The 19,397-nt window shown below is 41.9% G+C and overlaps 1 protein-coding gene across 14 annotated transcripts in view; it reads left to right on the top strand.

Annotated features, from left to right (window-relative positions):
- The window catches only part of MYO5A (myosin VA), a 4,204,798-nt gene that overhangs the window by 3,238,909 nt on the left and 946,492 nt on the right, over window positions 1-19,397 (top strand). For all 14 annotated transcript variants that reach the window (XM_044078829.1, XM_044078834.1, XM_044078828.1 and 11 more), the window contains one exon: window positions 14,813-14,961. In XM_044078829.1, coding sequence (XP_043934764.1) covers window positions 14,813-14,961 — 149 coding nt within the window. The remainder of the gene's footprint in view (window positions 1-14,812; window positions 14,962-19,397) is intronic.

Here is a 19,397-nt window from a genome sequence, read left to right as displayed (position 1 = left end):
GTATTAGGGTGTTTGATTGTATCTTAATATTTTCCAGTATGTTTAGAAAGGTGTAGTGAGAAACTTGGGGCATGGTGGAGGATGTGTAGCAAGCTACAATTTGGATTGTAGTCTTACCTAGTGTTAGTTGCACCTGGAGAATTTCAGCTGCATTGTGTTGGGCAATTAGCCTGGAGATGTGATTACCCTTGGTGAATATGGACACTCCTCCACCTTTAGTGTTTTGGTCTTGGTTTGGTGGCCGAAAAGTTTGCTAGGAGTTGTAGCCTGGTATTGCAGGGGTGCTCTCTGGAGCCTTGAACCAGGTCTCAGTTACTGCACAGATATCAATGTTCTCCATTTTTAGGAGTGCCTTGAGAGAGTGCATTTTGAGGTTTAGACTTCTAGCATTGAGTAGCATTACATTCAGATTTTGCATGCCTGTATCTGTTATGGTGGTTGTTTTGTCCTGTGAACCTTGCCTAAAAAAGGCACTATAGGGGTGGCAAGAGCTTTAGCCAGTAACCTGAATCCCAGGGGTGACAGGTGCAGACCATCTCTGGCAAAGCATCATGGTTTGTCGATCATGTCTTCCCAGGCAGACAGATGCTGGATCCCCTTTGAATGACACCAGAAGCTTAGCCATTTGTTGAAGTGAATCATTTTGTCCTTGTACTGTGGTATCATTCTGGGCGAAGGCAGGATGCTACTCAGGGCTAGGGTCATACCTGCCTGGGCCACATGATCCGAGAGCTCGTCCATGTCTCTCTTCATGTAGTCCAGGGAGGAACGTCTCAAGTCATTCACTCCAACATGGACAGTGACAGAATCGTATTTGTACTTGTGGAGTGACTGGACTACTGCATGCCAGGTATATACTGTCAGTCGCACACTACTGGACCATTTTAAGACTCCAGAATGTAACTTAACATGCTTCTTTAATGTCATTTGTTGCACCTTGTATTATATTTAATAGTATATTACTCAACTGTGCCAAAATATCAGAAAGTGTGCCACCTAACTAACATAAGTTTCATCATCATAATTAACATTTAATAAAATGAACAGTTTAATCTTTTAAACTCCTAAATGAAAGTAAGTGTCTTTAATTTCATATATAGCTAAAAGAATCAAACTCTAAAAATTTAAAAGGGGAATTAGTATCCATTTGAAGTAGACAAAGAAAGAAAGAAATTATTTACTTTGTAAAAAGTAATAATCAGCACCTATTCATAAGTATTCAAGCACTTATTTAAATTAGCAAGAGTTCATAACCATAAAATACATAGATTTTCATTTGTCCTTCATTTTTTTTTTTAACTGTTTTTGTCTTTTATTAACCATCTCTTGTTGCATTTTTCTTCAAAGAAGTTGATAGATTCCTGTCCAATTCTTTTGTTTTTTCTAGAAGTTTATTTTTCTGTATAAAGTCCATTGCATTTGCCAAGGCGTTAAAAATCTTCTTTCCTTCTGAAAGGTGAATCCTTATTTTTGCTGGAAACAAGATTTGTGCTTTAGTATTGTATCTGAAGTAGTTAACTTCATTTATGTGCAATCTGTGCGTATTCGGATCCATATCGGATCCGAGCCTGCAACTTTTTCCAAGCATCTGCTCCAACCTCCTCCCCTTACCCATAATCCCTCACATCTCCTACCTTCCCTCAGATCTCGTTTGCCGCTTCAAGCATAAGCATCGTGACATCTTTATCTCCAAATTTGGTACAGAGTGTAATAGTTTTTCTTGTACTTTTAATCAGTGTGTGTGGTCGTTAGTTTAATGCTTTCCTCCCCTTCACTGTTCGGGTTTTTTTGTGTAAAAAAAAAAAAAAAGTTAGTTGTTGTAAGGTAGTATAGCAGGCCTTCCCGACCTTAGTGTATGTGTGGTAGTTTTGCCTTAAGTTTTGGCTGAGTGGGTTTTTAGTATGGCTGAGCAGCCAAAACCTACTTTTAAAAAATGCACAGTGTGTGGCCACAAGCTTTCACCAGCTGATGGCCACACTCTGTGTTATTTGTTTGGGTGTTCCCTGTCCTTCTTTGCAATGTAGTGTGTGTGCAGGGTTCAACCCTAGGGCCCTAAAAGAAAGGAAGGCAAAGCAGGTAGCTAAGGCCCTTCTACCAGTTTCTGCCTTGGACATGGCGACCTCGGCTCTTCTAGTAGCTGATCAACTCCCCCCTCAAACTAGGACTCAGCCTCCCACTAAGCCTGTTGAAGGGGGGACTAAAGGAAAAGAGAAGAAAGACAAAGAGAAGAGAGGGGATAGGCACCGCAAGCAGTCTCCAGAGTGGGAGCCCTTCCCTAGCCCGCCTTCCAAAGTGACTAAGACCACTTCTCCTCGGCTACACTCCCTGAGGTTCTCCCTGGAGCCCTTGGACCCAAGGCCTTCATCGAGGTCATCACACCAACCAGCCAGATCCGAGTCGGTCGCTTCCTCGCGCTTGACTCAAAGTCTCTCGGAGTTAGATATGGACAGGATGATGAGGAGGTTCATTCGAACCCAAATCCAAATGGGAGTCTTGCCAGGCCCCTCTCCAGCTGGAGAGGGTACCTCCATACTCTTCTCCCATCCAGTTTCTCCTTCCTTGATCTGGCCTGCGGTTTTGAGGTTTATGGATCCGAGGGTCCTCAGAGCTGGGGGTTCGGCACCGACGGTTCTTCCAACCTCGACACCGGCAATTATCTTTAGTTCCTCGAACCAGACCTGTTCGGATCCGAGCAACTCTCGGAGTCGAGAACGGGAAGTCGGATCCGAGGGAATGGAGGTGTCTTCGGCTCTGATGTTGTTGGATCTGAGCCGTTCCTTCGGAACCCCAGCTACCTCGGTCCCGATCCTCACAGTGGAGCCAGGGAGAGCTTTCTCCTTGTTGGTTGCTAAGGAGGTGCACTGTCCATCGGTGTTCGAAGTGGTGGAAAGGGTTCTCTCACAAGGATCCCAGCCTATTTCCTTGGACTCCATTCAGGCTCCCATGGATTTGAACACGACTCCCTTCAGTGTGTCCCAGGGAGAGCCCGTGCTAGAGGACCCCCTGGTGGATCCCATCGTAGAACCCCCCCGTGACTCACGAACCCTCTTCAGAGAGTCCCACTGAAGGGGATCCCTGTAAGCACTCATGTAAAAAGAAGCACATGGACTCCCCCGAGTCCCTGACAGAAGATACTGACTTAGATGAAGGTGAGGGTTCCCCCAGGTCACCTCCCGAAGATGTCTCCTTTGGAAACATCATGGAGATCTCTGCCAGAGGGGAGGTTGGTCAGCCCCAAAACACACTACAGATGAGTCAGTATTCCTGGAGGCCTTTGGCACGGGCCCATCTACATCCTGGGTGTCCCCTCCTGTGGATCGTATTACTACACGGGCATGGAAGGAGCCTGACATTATAGAGCCAATACCAAAATGCCCAGACAGGATCCTCTCTCCTCCATTTGACAGACAGGCCTGGTACAAGGGATCCCCAATGGATGCTATTGTGGTTGCAGCTGCCACCAAGAGGGAACTGGCACAGGAAAGTTCCTTGGTCCACCCTCCGGACAAGGAGTCGAAGGCAGTGCATTGGTTTGGGAAGTGAGTTTTTTCTTCAGTGATGTTTTTTATTCGAGCACTGAATTATTTGGCACATATCATATGACTATAGCGAGACCTAGTCACAGAGTTCGCTGTGTCGCCCCCAGAGTCTTTGTTGCTGGAGGACAAGCGATTATTCTCCGAGAAAATGTTGACTCTCAGATCTGTATTGAACATGTCCATGCGTCGTCTTTCCCACGCCATGGAAGGAGCGGCTTGGGCGGCTGGGACTGGCGTAGCTATGAGGCAACACACTTGGCTCACATTGTGTCAATTCACAGACCCCTTCAAGGCGTCATTCGCAATTGCTCCCTTCAATGGTTCTTCCGTCTTCGGGAAGACAGTACATGACACACTGGTCCAGAGCGAGAAGGACGGGAAGACTCTGTCTGCCGTCGGAGTCCACATCTCTAGCCCTCAAAGATCCTTTTCTAGGAATCAGAGAGGGCAAAAGAAGATCTGGTTCAGAAAATCTCAGTTTTCCCAGGACTGTCAGGGCAACTCGTCCCCTAGAGGCAGAGGGGGACAAGACAGACACTGCCCCAGAGGCAGAGGAGGGGCCGAGGAATTTTGGGTCTAGGGAGACCTTCTCGGACAGACCCACGCAGCAGCCCTGAGGGGTTGCCCGACTGTCCTACTCTGGAGACAGTCGGGGGAATATTATCATTGCACCTAACGGCTTAGGAGTCCATTACAGTGTACTGTTGGGTGCTTCAAATAATATCCAGAGTCTACGCAATCCCGTTCGTTACCCATCCCGTCCAACCAAAGTGCCTCCCTGATGTTCCACCCGCTCAAAGGGAGGCAGCAGCGCAAGAGATTTCAAAGCTGCTTCGCAAACGAGCCATTGAACCAGTTCCCCCCAGATCAGTCTGGATTAGGCGTTTACTCCAGGTTCTTTTTAGTGCCAAAAGAGACGGGGGACCTCAGGCCTATATTGGACCTGTCAACCCTGAACCTGACTGTAGCCAAGCAGAAATTCCGGATGGTCACCCTGCAGTCCATTCTAACTTATTTCTGAGAATGCGACTGGATGTGCTCGATAAACCTCCAGGACGCTTACTACCATATCAAAATTTGCAGAAGCTCCAGGAGATTCCTTCACTTCCAGCTGGGAAAAAATCATTTCCAGTTCAGAGCACTACCCTTCGGTCTCACCACAGCCCCCAGAGTGTTTACCAAGGTTATAGCAGTCGTAGCGGCTCACCTGAGGCTTCAGGGAATTCAGGAATTTCCTTACCTAGATGATTGGCTCCTTGCTGCTGCCACCAGGCGTCATCTTTGCATGGCCAGAGACACCTTCCTGCATCTTACAGTCAACCTAGGGATTACCATCAATGTCTCCAAGTCCCTCTTGAACCTGGTACAGATCTTGGAATTTATAGGGGCATGGCTGGACACCCTACAATTGAAAGTCTTTCTAACTCGAGATAGAGTCCAGAGCCTACGGGCCCATGCATCAGTGATCCTTGGCCCCAGGCTGCCAATGGCGGGTGATGTTCTCCGAGCCCTAGGTTCCATGGCCGCAGCAATCTCAATCCTTCCCTGTATGCGCCTTCACATGCAGGTGCTTCAGTGGACCCTTGCAGTACAGTGGTCTTGGCTAGACCTCCCCATGGACTATCCAATTCGAATCAGCAGAGCCTGCAAGACGTCTCTTCTCTGGTGGCTCCAATCGCCGGAAATCTTGACAGGGTGACCCTTCATAGCACCCACAGCCCAAGCCACAGTGACCACGGACACCACCCAATTCAGGTGGAGGGGGCACTATTTGGGGAGGATGGTCCAAGGCACGTGGTCCCAGACCAAGAGCAGATTGCATATCAATGTTCTGGAGATGAGGGCAATGCTTTTAGCATTAAAAGCCCTTCACACTGTTCTTCCCCCACGTCTGACCATTGCAGTTTAGTCAGACAACATGTCTGTTGTCTGGTACATCAACAAACGAGGGGAACCAGGTCTTACCCTCTCTGTCACAAGGCTATGAGAGTGTGGGAGTGGGCGATCTCCACCAGTCTGTTTCTGATTGCAACGCACATCCCGGGACGCTCCAACATTTTAGCAGACAGATTGAGTCGGGCTATTCTAATGCCATACGAGTGGTCTCTGAAACAATCGATAGCGGAGGAGATCTTTCTTGCATAGGGTCAGCCTTGCTGCGATCTCTTTGCATCTCCTTCCAACGCGAAGTGCAGCGAGTTCTTCGCTCTGATCCCCTCACCAGGGGACTCACCCAGAGATGCTCTCATCCATGCTTGGCCTTCCGGGTTACTGTATGCTTACCCCCCGTTACCTCTCATTCCGAAGTTTCTTCAGAAAGCTTGCCAACTAGGGTGCAAAGTGATCCTCATTGCCCTGTTCTGGTTTTGTCAGCTTTGGTTCCCCTTCCTCTGGTCTCATGTTCTAACTCCTCCTCGGATTTTGGATCCTTGCCCGAATCTCATCTCTCATCCCTCAGGCATCTGTCCACCCGACCTGGACAGCCTCAAGCTGATGGCTTGGTTGCACCAGTTCCCATGATTGCTAGGACTCCTGGTCTGTCATCTTCAGTAAAGACTATTCTGGTGGCATCCCACAAGGCTTCCACTAGGAAGATTTACCACAGCAAATGGAAATGCTTCTCTATTTGGGCTTCTCAGAGGAACCTAGATCCCTTTACAGCCCTGGTTCCTGCAGTGTTGGAGTTTTTGGCAAATATTTTCCAACAAGGGGCTAGTTCCTCCACGGTAAAAGTGTAACTGGCGGCCATCTCTAATTTTCATGTCGGCGAAAATATGAATACTCTGGCCTCTTCGAGATTGTGTAAAGCTTTTCTGAAAGGCACCTTTCCATTACGCCCTCCGGTTAAGGACTCAGTCCCTCCTTGGGACCTTACCCTAGTTTTGCAGGTGTTAGTTTCTCCTCCCTTTGAACCTGCAGCGTCAGTAGATTTGAAGTTCTTATCCTGGAAGACAGCTTTCCTAGTGGCCATTACTTCGTCCAGGAGAGTTTCTGAGATTTAAGCTTTGTCTGCTGTGCCCCCTTACTTGATTTTTCATAAAGACAGGGTCTCGCTCTGCATGAACCCTTCCTTCTTACCGAAAATTGCTTCTGAATCAAACATTAATCAGACGATTAACCTGCCTGTTTTCTTTCCAAATTTTCAGAACAAGGGTGAATATAAACTGCATTTGCTAGATGTTCATAGACCGCTTAGTTTCTATTTACAGGGAACTAAACCCTTTCGTAAGTCTGATCAGTTATTCATGTCCTTTTCTAGACCCTTTTTGGGCAAAGCTATATCCAAGGTCTCCTTAGCTAGATGGATTTCACAATGTATATTGCAAGTCTATAAGGACAAAGGTCTGTCCCCGCCTGGTCCTGTTAAAGCTCATTCTACCAGATCTATGGCAACTTCTGCTGCTTTTTGGTCTAGGGTTTTACTGGATGATATCTGTGCAGCAGCAACCTGGGCAAGGTCACATACATTCTTTTCTCATTATAAGTTAGATTTGATCTCTACAGGGAGAGCATCCTTTGGCTCTGCGGTGCTCAGAAATATCCTTCCATGAGGTCCTCCCAGGAGTTTTGGTAGCTGGGCACTCTGTCCCACAGATTGCAGATAAATGAAGTTAACTACTTCAGATAAAGAAGTTATGTACTCACCATAACGTTCCATCTTTGTAGTTATACTTCTTTTTCTGCAACCGTCCCAGCCTCCTTCCCCCAAACCTGTTCTAGGTTAGTGATGTTATTGAGTTGCTGATAGTTTGGATAGTGGCAAACTCGATCTGAGGGAAGGTAGGAGATGTGAGGGATTATGGGTAAGGGGAGGAGCTTGGAGCAGATGCTTGGAAAAAGTTGCAGGCTTGGATCCGATATGGATCTGAATGCTCACAGGTTGCAGAAAATGAAGTATAACTACTCAGATGGAACGTTATGGTGAGTACATAACTTCTTTTTTCTTTAAGCTTTTAACAAGTGGCACACATGCTTTTCTCTTTGACATCAGACATTACTTTCTTTATTTCTTTATCTACACTGCATCAACTTGTCTTTTGGCTCTTACTTTCTCCACATATTGTTTTCATCATTAGTGCAGGAGTTTGGTTTCCTTTACAACATCTGTATTTTAAGGCTTGGCCTTCTGAAGTTTATTCTTTTGGCTGTCCTTCAGCTCCTTCCATTCCTGGTATATTTGCTAATTGGAATTCAGTCCAGTCATAGAACCTGTCAAGAATGGTTCCTCAGAAATCAGCTGATGCTGTAAGAATGTGACCACCATGTTCAACATTGGAGGCCCTACTTGATGGGTCACAAATACCTTTCTGCCACCCATCACTATGTTGGGCAAGTAAGTACTTTCATGTTATTTTTTAACAGTTTAGATATTACATCTTCATTATTTCTTGAAAATATGTTTGCTAGTGTTTGGGAGCAAAGTAGTGGATTGAGAAGTAGGCTGACTTTTTATAATGCAGAGTATATAGTATAAGAGCATATGTCAGCACTGAGCAGGTGCCCCCAAACATGGTATCAGCCATTAAAATTAAAACATTCTGGTTCATGATTAGAGGGGTAAACCCAGTCATAGTCCCCTTCAGATTGGGTTCCATTACAGATCACCTTATGTAGCAAGAACATATCTGTTAAATGTGTACTTGTTTGAACAGTATCAAAAATGTACAACAAATCTGAGGGTGGTAGATGTTGAACTGGAATGTTATCTTCTGAGTGGTTGGTGTTTGTAACACTGAACCTAAAATTGACAGTGAAAAATAGAAGTATACAGCTTTTCAAAAATAATGCTTTATCTGAGAGAACCACCTGTACTCCTGTTAATATATTTTATCTACATGGTTGTGCAGGCTTGGATTATGGAGAAATTCTTTGACTTCTGTGCAAAACCAATGATTTCTTCTGCCTTCAGTACTATGCAACCATAAATGTAGAATGTATTAGTAGGAATCGGGGGGCTTACTCTCTGCAAAAAGTTGTTCGATAATTCCTATTTTTATTACTTTATGAGTTCACTTGTAGGTCAATCTGGGAAGAATTGTGTTCATGCCCTTGCATTTGATTCTCTAATTTAAGTATCTCTTGTTTGGCCTTGAGAAATGGAACCTTTTTGAACTTATTCATGTAACTAAATGAATGCATCAGGAGGACCATTTGCTTCACCAAGTGATCTCGCTGGAGCAAAATACTAATGGTTGCAATTTTAAAAAAGTATTATAAACTCAAAAAAAATGATTATTAAGTTCAAGGAACAAGGGATCCTTTCTGGATACTTCACATAGACTGGATGATTAATGGTAATGTTTATTAGTGATACCTTAGATGATATTTTTACACTTTTCTTTCTTAATGTTGATAATTTAATGCTAGATGAATATAAGGAATAAAAATGGTTAAAAAAAGAAATGTGTATTAATCAGGTGTACAAAGTAGTACCAGTGGTTGTGTGGTCTTTGATTATACTAATAAAGAATACAGAGTTTATCTAGTTACTAGTAATTACATTCTGTTGATGTCTGACATCATATCTAAATTAAGCAACAGACGAGCACCTTTATTATAACCACAGTCAGATGTAGCTATTACAGACTTATAACTTGGTTATCAGACACTTCATGCAGATATTTTTACTTATTTTAAAAAATAAACTAATCCCTTTACATTCCTGTGTTACGTCTGGCCAGCATCTATTTCCTGGGACCATTTTCTGATTTTTTTTTTGTCACATATTTCAGATTTATTTTTACAACAGGTTAAGTCAATATTATTCAAACTACACATTTTCTGAGTCCCAGTTCACCCACAGAGATGAAACAACATCTGGTATATGACCTTTGTTGATGTGGAAAGGTGGAATCTCTGTATACCAGTGTTCACTGTTACTGTAGCATTGAGGCTGACATAGTTCAGTTATGTAGATATGCAGGATGCACAACCATTCTCATTGAATTTCTTTTGTACATGCTGTGAAGATTGGGTGAAGATAGATGAAGGCTGCCAGCCTAGCCAGATAGAATTGTGCAGATAATTCTATCATTTGTAAATATGAATGTTGAACTACAGACTTGTTCTTTCTTAAAGGAAAGAATATGCTGTGAATTTTTTTTTCAAATATAATTTTTATTTCACTTTCCTTTTTTCTACTATGACCAATTTAATACAGGGTGGAAGTAAGAATAACAATGGGGTTACATATGATCAAATAACATATGTTGTATACAGATTTCACGGCATACATGGTGATTGACCTTGATAGTTTAAAAATAAAACAAAAATCAAGCAGAAAAAGAAACAAGTTATTTTTTCATTGTGATAAGCATTAATAAAAGACAAGTATGACTTGTAATGTTGAGTGTGATTTAGAATTCACACTAGATATCAAGCAACTAACCATTTATATAGACAATATATCATTAACCATTGTTATTTTCACAAGAGGAAAAAATATATAATAGTATACCTGTATCTATCATAGCAACTATTTACATTATTTACACTGGGTTGTCACTTATGTAGGATGTTCTAATAAAGTTTAAAAGTTAATATTTTTACATATAATAGCGGTAGATAGAAATATCCAAATACTAGAGGACATTTTGGTATATCTAATGCAATTGGCAAATTTTTTGCAAAATAGTTGAATTGTGGTCTCTATATCAAGTTAGTAGGAAAGTTAACATTGGTGGGGGAGTAGTGGAGTAAAATAAAATGCTCTATCTGACTTAGTGAAGATCTAGCTAAGGACTTCTATTTCTTTAGAAAAAGCTCATTGAGCAAGTGAAGATGTTGTGAAATGTTGAACTTAAAACAATGTAGCAACATTGCCCTCTGCTGTAAAGAAAGCCAAGTCGAGCATTTCTTGAATGTCCTTTGAAGTTAAAATGTCCTTTGAAGTTAAAGATTCAGAGTCATTCCGTCTGTGCTAGCACATTCTTTCTATTGTTTTAACCAAGAATTAGATTGCTAGATTTAAACATGCAAATATATTTTTATTGCCCTGGTTTCTGCCTAAGTGTAAAAGAATGTAGGTGCAGTTTCTGTTGGCCTGGGAACACCAGGAAAGTGAAACAATGATGTAACATTTATCAGAAATGCAATTTCAATTTAAACAGCGAGAATCAGAAAGCATTAAGCATTTTTGTCTTGACCATCTAACTCACAGCACTGCCTGTTGTCTTATGCAAGTTATCTTAGACTTGTGTTTTCTTTTAGAAATAGCTAAGAACTAGAAAGATTAGACTAAGTGTTTTTCTGTGATGTCAGAACTGTACTACTGATTTATTTTTTAAGTATTTCTCTGTGATCTCTGAACTTTTGACTAGCACTGTGTAGTAGAGAGTATTGTCTTGTGGTTTTAATTATTATTAAATATTTTAAAACCTTTTAACTGTAGCTGGTTTGTGTAGAGATAATTTAAGCTCTTAAGAGTACTTGCATGCCTTTGGTAAACTGTACAAAGCCAATTTAATAGCTATAGCCGTGGGCTATACTACCAATTGGATAATAATATTGCACAGTAATAATTGGACACCGTTTTAAGGGCCTTTGAGTAGCTAATAAATATTAGTGGGTGGTGGCCAGTGGTACTACTGTATAGCCTGGGTAAAAGGGGCACAGGTGGAGAACCTGTGCCAGCCTTCCCCAGAAGTGTCTGTGCGGTTGTATAAACTCTTATCTCAAAGTGTGTGTGTCAGCTACTTGGGCAGGGACACGAAGCACTGGTTGGACAGAGAGGGTGCTGGAGGTTTTAGCTTGCCAGCTAGGCTGAGGTCTGGACCCTATAGCTGTGTCAGTGGGGAGTCTTATTGAAGACCTGAAGAGCAAGGGAGTGACCAGCCCCAGACTAACTGTGATCTCTGTATGCTCTTAAGGGAAATTGCACTTCACTGTGTGTATTTGTTATCCTTTCCTCATATAATAGACGTCCTCTCTGGTGTTAGTGGTCAGGATTGAGGCTCCTTGATTGCTGGGTCAGTGCACGGGCGTCACACATGCCCATGCAAAAATACTTTTTTCCTTTTTGCAAACGTACCCTTTGTCTATGTTACAGGTATGGATGTGATGCATCCTTCACCTGTGTATGCCAATCATTTTGATTGTCGTTGCATTTTTGGTGATGGAAATGGTAACCATTTGAAATGTTGGACCCTGCTAGAGCGAGTCCGGAAATGCAGAGACTGAATGGCAAAAGATCTGACTTGTCTATATACTAAGTCTGAAATGCCATTTATCAGAATATTCCCTTTTGTCTGAGGTATGGCAATCTCACTGTTGGTAGACATAAGTTTGTTGGGGGGGGGGGCTCCATGCAGACAAATGGAAGGTGTGTGGACTCCACACAAAAGAGATCCCAACTAAAGACCAAACCCTGTAAGGCAGTAATGCTAGCCATTGTGCCACTGTGTCACCCTGTTTCAGTTTTGTGTTATGATTTGAGCAAGTCTTTGTGATGTATTTATATAAATTTTTACACATCGTTTATAGGGTAGAGTGTAGACACAATGGTATTGTTGAGTTTTTTAAATTTATTTATGGGATGTGCATGTGCTTTATGACAAGTGGTGTATTCATGCATGAGTATGCGGGTGAAGTTATGGGATACAAGTGTACATGCCAAAATATGAATGTGCATTAATGCTACATGTGTGCATATGACATTGGACCCAAGGTAAGGGGTGTGATAAATAGCTGGTGCACTCTGAATGGATTCATAGTCAGTGAAACTGCATAACAACTTGCTGTGCACTGAGTAGGTCAAGTTGTATTGTTCCTCCAGGTAAGGATTCCGATAGCTCATTAAGAGATCGTTTACATGACTCTTGTGTCTGTCAGCTGGAGCAGTTTTGCACTGCTCCATTGAGCACCCTACCATCCCATGCGCCAAAGCACTACAGGTCCTAGCAGACCACATACAGGTACACACACCTCACCATCATATATATATATATATATATATATATATATATATATATATATACTTCAGTTTGCCAACATTCCAGAATGCCGACACCATATGATCGACATTCGGAATGCTGATAATGCGGAATCAGCATCTCACTATAGTGCGGAATAGAAAGATTTCCATTCCTGCACTATAGTGCAATCTCTGAGTTGGTATATTAAAGTTATGGGAGGTGTGGGGGGTACAGCCCCCCCACGGGGGGTGCAGGGGTAGCTCACCTGCTAGCAGTTTAAAGGAAATTTTAATTTCCTTTTTGTGGACTTCTTACAATGTCGGCATTCCGAATGGCGATCATATAGTGTTGTCCATATGGTTGTCGGCATTCTGGAATGTCTGCGTTGTGTAGGGGATCCATGTATATATGTATATATATATATATATATATATATATATATATATATATATACACATATACACACACACACACACACACACACTCTCTCTCTCTCTTAGTGTGTCGGTTCCATTGCTACAAAATACTGTTCTTGATACAAGGTTTTAGAAAAGTTAGGCCTTTTCTTACTGTATTGGTTTGTTCTTTCTCATTGAATGCGTTATTGTAGAGATTCATTTTGTCTCTCACCTGGAGGCATATTGGAAATTTTGGCCTTGTTCCACAATAACCATCTCCATACCTCTCAGCTGTACAGATTTTTACAGAATGTCCAGATTTTTGCCTCATATTTGTGGTCTTTTTCTCATAAAATTAATGGTTTTCAAGAAAATCACCGAGAGTTGAAGTCACTCAGTAGTGACACACATTTGCATTTCAGAATTTATATCCTTCAGAAAATGCATGCTAAAACAAAACGTCATTCTATCAAAATTCCAAGTTTATAAGAGCAGTATTTAAAATCTGCCCCTTCTTTTGGGCCTTTGAATCCAACTATTTTAGGGTTTCTCCAGATTTCTTGCACTAAGAGGTTGAGAGGTATGGTCATGTCTTTCTCCTCTGGAATTTAGCTTCTCTGCATTTCTGATCAAGGTGTCATTATTCATCTGTTTTGCCTGTTAGAACATTTTCATTTTTTGAATTTGCGTGATTCTTCTGGTACTTTGTAATTTTTATTTAATGCAGAGACTCTTTGAACTTCAGTGATGTAGATTCACGGATTGTATTTTCCTAAGTACTAGACTAGCTTTAGCATGATTTGTATTTATTTATTTTTTAACATTTATTCACCAGGAAAGTCTGACTGGGACAGAGCTCATTTTCAGCAGAGGCCCGGGGAGAAAGGCTGCAGATGCATATCTCTGTAAAGTGGGAGGAAACTGGAGCATCGGGAGAAAACCCACGAGAATGCAGGGAGGACATGCAAAAACTCCACACAGAAGGCACCCCAGCTGAGAATCGAACTGGAGAACCTCTTGCTGTGATATGACAACGCTAACCGCTGTACCATTGCGCCACTCACTATTGCATATTAGTAGCTGGTGATCTGCACCACAGTCTACCCTAGGTTTTGTTTTTATTGATGTCATTGAGCATCTTCCTTCATTTGTTTCCACAAACAGTCATATGTCTGTACAGCTATTGGTCAGAGTCCAAAAGGTCCTCCAGTAGACTTGCTGGTTATGTTGCTGAAAGAAGTTTGAACTGAACATGTTTGTCATATATAGTTCTATCAGATGATTTCATATTATTTAGACTCAAAAACAGTGAATTCAAAAATGGCATGCTTCCTTTTAGACTGTGAAGAAAAGAACCATTGGTGGTTTCCGTAGAGATGACCTGAGGAAATCTAATATTTCTATTATGTCCCTGCTGTAGTTCATAAGTGCATACTAGGTGAACAACTGCTAGGGCCCTTATAAGCATAGCCATGCAACCCAAATGTATGTATGTTGTCAAATGGAATCTGCAGGTTAGTAAGAACATGGATAGAGTATGAGAGGAGAGATGGAATTTATATGTAGATATAGGCATTTGTGAGTATGACTTTTGGGGATAAAAAAAGCTCTGGTCTAGTACACCCTGCCTCCTTTTTGATTGTTCTTTGCAACTTCTGCATCAGCAAGCTTATCATACTTGTGGTGACTATCCAGGTTTATACCAAAAAACAGTGTGAACGGTCTTGTCATCATGTTGTTCCTCATTGCACACTGTACAGCTTTGTTTTGTCCTAGAATATGACAATAGCTATATTAATCTTTGTGAGATGTGTTTTGTTATTGGCTGCAGCTTGGAAGGCACTGATATTGCATACTAAACTTTTAGAAGAAGAAATATGCCCAAGACACAGGCATTTGTAATTACACAAAACGTTATGTAAGATCAGAATATTTCATAGTTTTTTTTTCCCCACAATTTTAGAATCCCTGACCAAAGAAGCAGCTGAAGAGAAGAAGCAGTTAGAATGTGAGTTGAATGATGAACGGTCGAGGTACCAAAACCTGCTTACCGAATTTAGTCGTCTGGAGGAACGCTATGATGACATTAAAGAGGAAATGACATTGATGGTGGTAAGCAGTTTTCAATATCTGACCACTACAGCATGGCTCAGATGGCTGTTGCTTTTAGAAGCCTTGTGGTTCACCTCCCTGCGTATAATTAAATGAACGATATTGAGTTTATAATCCCAGCGAAAAATGCTTTCTTCTGATTGGTCTGAATTAAACAAGAAGCATTAGTGCAATCTGGATCCATGATGTTATGCCAGCAAATCATTGACCTAGTATAGTTGAAAAAGATCATATTAATGTTTTAGAGCCATGAAGTGGCATGCATGATCAGAAATAATTACAACATTCATCAGAGCTGAAACCACTCTTGTTCCACAGCCTTATCAAGAAAAGAAAATTACCACATTTCATAATAGTTATATAAATTCTTTAAAAACGTGTTACACTTAGCTGATAACGCTGCACATTTGTTTTTGAAACCAAACTGAAATGCCATATAACCTCTTTAACTGCCTACACTGTTTACAGATTTTCTTCTAATGCCTTTATTTGAATTTGCTTTTCATTTCCAAGACTTGCTGCTCAGTCTCACTTATACTGAGTCATCTGTCTTGAGTTACTAAGCCAGTTATAGGTCTTCAGTCAGCTTTCAAAATTTTTATGCTTAGAATCTTGAACCGTATAATAACAAACCACATCTAATCCCTAGACATAAGTACTGACCTTCATTAATTGGCCTATCATTTTCTCTCAGTACACAATTTCTGTAAATGACTCTGAACAGAATCTGTAAGTTATATCACAACTAAACAAAATCTGTAAATTATATGACATGCAGAACTTAAACAACATGATTGCGAAGGACTTAAGAATGCAAATTAACTACCAGTAATAGAACAGACTACGTTGCTAAGTACACCCTTTTATAACTTTCATACTTTAATAGTTGTCTTCCATTAGCAGATTCAATCAGAGCTACCACCTCATATTACTGTGTTCTTTCTGATAAATAAGAAACAGTGTAATCCACTAAAGCCACCTCTCTACAACCAGGTATATGTTCTGTTAAATAACTCTTGCAGTTTGGACTTTCCTTGCGTCAGAAGCTAGACAGATCAGTCTCTCATATTTCAAACAGCAGTTATCGTCCAGCCAAAAGCTACTGTTTATAAATGGTTTAAAATGTGTAACATACCCTAACATTTCCTAACTTCCCAGACATAATCTAGTAGCACCATCTTAGCTAACCCTCGTTTGCTACTATATCCAGTCAGTGGAGTACTGTTCTTTTAAATGTCTTGATTTATTGCTGCATCACAAAGTAAACTTGACTATAACATGATCTGCTGTCAAAGCAATTTATCTATGATTTAATTATCAGTTCTTTGACACCACACATCGTTATTGTTATGTATACAAATATAGCTGGGTTTTAGGCAGCAGTGAAGCCTTTGTTCTCTAGGCCCCCTGGTACTGGGTGTCCCCAAATACAGCAAGTTATCTTATAGGGATATTTTGTTACATGTTTGCAGTACTAACAATCTTGTGTACTTAATTAACCAGGTAGATAATAATGACTCTTAGGATGACGAGTCCTGAGGATTGGCATCATTTTTTCTTTAAAATTCAAAGGTGACTGTGGTTGGAGTAAATGTGTTTTGTAAAGTAGTAGGCTTCATAATTTCATTAAATGTTTTACTACTGACATAGTGCCATTGACTGGTGTGCATTCTCTCCAGTAAACCTGCAGCTACAGAGGGGGGCCCTAATCATCCTTGACTGTGTGGGGTCCCACAAGAGCTGCTGCTGGCTGGGGAAAATGCGAAGGAGAAAAAGATTATTCAGTGTTCATCATATTGATCTCTGCTGCAGTAGCCTTAGCTATATGGATTACATCTTGCCAGGGATATAACTGACCAGCTTCCAAAGCTTCAGGGCACCTTCCATGCACTCAGTCCATTAGCAGCTTGAGCTGAGCTGACCGAAAGATATATTTGAGATTTATTGCCGCAAATCTGTATGCTCCTCTAAGACTTTCAAGGATAGACAGTCAGCTTGTGGTGATCCTTTGCTGGGCAGATAGGTTTACTTTGTGTGTGTGTATGGGGGGGGGACTTCCACACATCTAGACCAAAAACAGCACAGACTGGGAACAAAGGTGGAGGTGGCTTGAACTACATTAGGAACAAACATACCTCCAGGTTGGTTAAATAGGATGATACCACGGACTTCATCTATGTACAAGTCACCATAGATAAGGTCCCTCACCATATCATGGTTAGCTGCAGGTCACCATCTGTACACCTATAGTCTCTCAACTCTTACCTAAACCTACTAGAGGCACTCACAATCCAACCAAACAACATATTCATGGCTGACTTTAAGTACCCCTCTATATGTACTGTATAAAGTACATTGCCTGAAATTCACAGGCATGATGCTTCCTGGACTTTATTAACACAAACACTCTGGAACAAACAGTGTATATTTCAACCATAGGATCAAACAATACTGGATTTGGTACTCACCAACATGAGAAGGCTTTCTTTAGCTATGTCATGAACATTAGAGGTAACACACAGTAGTGTGCTGAACTAGTGGTGAATGCTAAGCTCCACAAAGTGAAATCCCCTCCAACATATTTCCTTATCTATCAGAAGGGAGTAGCTGCTGGCAGCACTCACTAACCCAAGAACACCAGCTCCATGAGTCCTAACAACATCCCTGGTTGTCTCCTGAGCAGTCTAAAACATGACATATTGGGACCATTTGCAGCACTCTTCAACTTCAGCTTTGAAACAGGCTACATTCCAAGTGAATGGAGGACCACAACAGTCATTCCCCTCAAGAAAGGCAGGCCATCAACCAACCCAGGGAACTACAGAACTATCAGTTTAATAAAACTAATATTCAAAGCCGTGAACAAATTATCATGGAAATGATTAACAAGGTCATTGGCAACATACAGACACATGACTTGTCCCAATTTGGCATTGTTAAAGGAAGGTCATGCCTACTTAACCTGGTATACTTCTTTGAGAGGGTTACCAAGGTAATGGACGAGGGTAATACAGTGCATACTGCATATCTTGACCTGGTTAAGGTATTTGATACAATACCCCACTCAGGCATTGTAAACAAAGCTCTCTGAGTTAGGAGAAAATCATTAAATAACTCTCTGGATTGCTGGCTGCCTCATATATAGGACCCAAGAAGTCAGGATCAGTGAGACCACCTTTGCCAAGAGACTGGTCACCAGTGGAGTATCCCAGGGATCCATGCCGGGCCTGCTTCTCTTTGGCATCTACTTCTATGAAGCCAAGGCTAATGTTCAAGGCCTCTGGCTAACCAGGTTCACAAAGACTGTAAACTGGAAGCTACTATAAATTCCACCCAAGACGCCAACATCTTGCAGGTGGGTTTAATACAAATGACTGGTGCCAAAGCCATGGCCTAAACGTCAATGCCCAAAAATGCATTATAATGCCGTTTGGAAAACTGGTAACCCAAGTTAATCACTCTGTTGATAAAATGCCACTAAGAACCAACCCAGTAGTAAGAGATCTGGGAACATATGTAGACAGCAATTTGGCCTTTGACCAACAAGTAGCTAAGATAATAAGAAAATGTTAAGTTGTCAATCTCGCCTTCATTCTTGCTTGATGGGTTCGGAACCGATCCTCGGCTCCGACTCGGCACTTGCTAAGCTCGAGAGTCACTTTTACCAGCTCGAGGCAGCCCCATATCCCATGATGCAAGGCGGTAAGTACCCAGATCTCGTTTGCCGCTTCGCTGATGAGGTCCTCCTTTTACCAGCTCCTGATAAGTGATTTAGATATTACTGTTTTAGCCCCCTTTTCATCTTAAAACCTTATTTTTAACGTTTATAGTTAATTTAAGTCCCTTTCTGACTAGAAAATCCCTCACTCCTTTATATTTTTAGTCAGGCCTTCTCCCCTCCCATCCCCCCCTTGTTAGGGTGTGTGTGTGTGTGTGTGTGTGTGTATTAGAGGTTAGTTATCTGACTATTTTGGGATAACTATTTCTTGGGACTGTGTTCTGTGTGTGTTGTTACAACTATGTCCAAGGAAAGGGTCTCAGGCTTTAAGAAGTGTGACTCGTGCTGTCAGAAGATGTCTCTGACAGATGGGCACACTTCTTGCTTATACTGCCTGGGACCTCTCCACCTGCAGGACTCCTGTGCAATATGTCATTCTTTTAGCCAGAGAGTCCTGCAGGAGAGGAGAAACAAATTGATTTTGAGGGGCCTTCTTAAACTGGAGGGCTCTCCGGCTAAGTCGGCTCCGACTAAGACTTACAAGTCTTCCAAGGCCCAGGCTTCTGTCTCTAAGCCTGCGGCCTCGGTTCCGACTCTTTCAGAGTCTAGATCGGCTCCGGCTGGAGCCGATCCTGGTTTGCACAAACCCTCGGCACCGATGGCTATCGGTGCCGATACTGGTTCGGTCACATCGGTGTCGGCTCCGACTGGCTCCGAC

Source organism: Protopterus annectens, chromosome 7.part1 (assembly GCF_019279795.1).
Source record: "Protopterus annectens isolate FY-2018-M chromosome 7.part1, PAN1.0, whole genome shotgun sequence".
NCBI lineage: Eukaryota > Metazoa > Chordata > Ceratodontiformes > Protopteridae > Protopterus > Protopterus annectens.
Note: the sequence above shows the minus strand (reverse complement) of the source record. Positions and strands in the feature narration are given on the sequence as shown.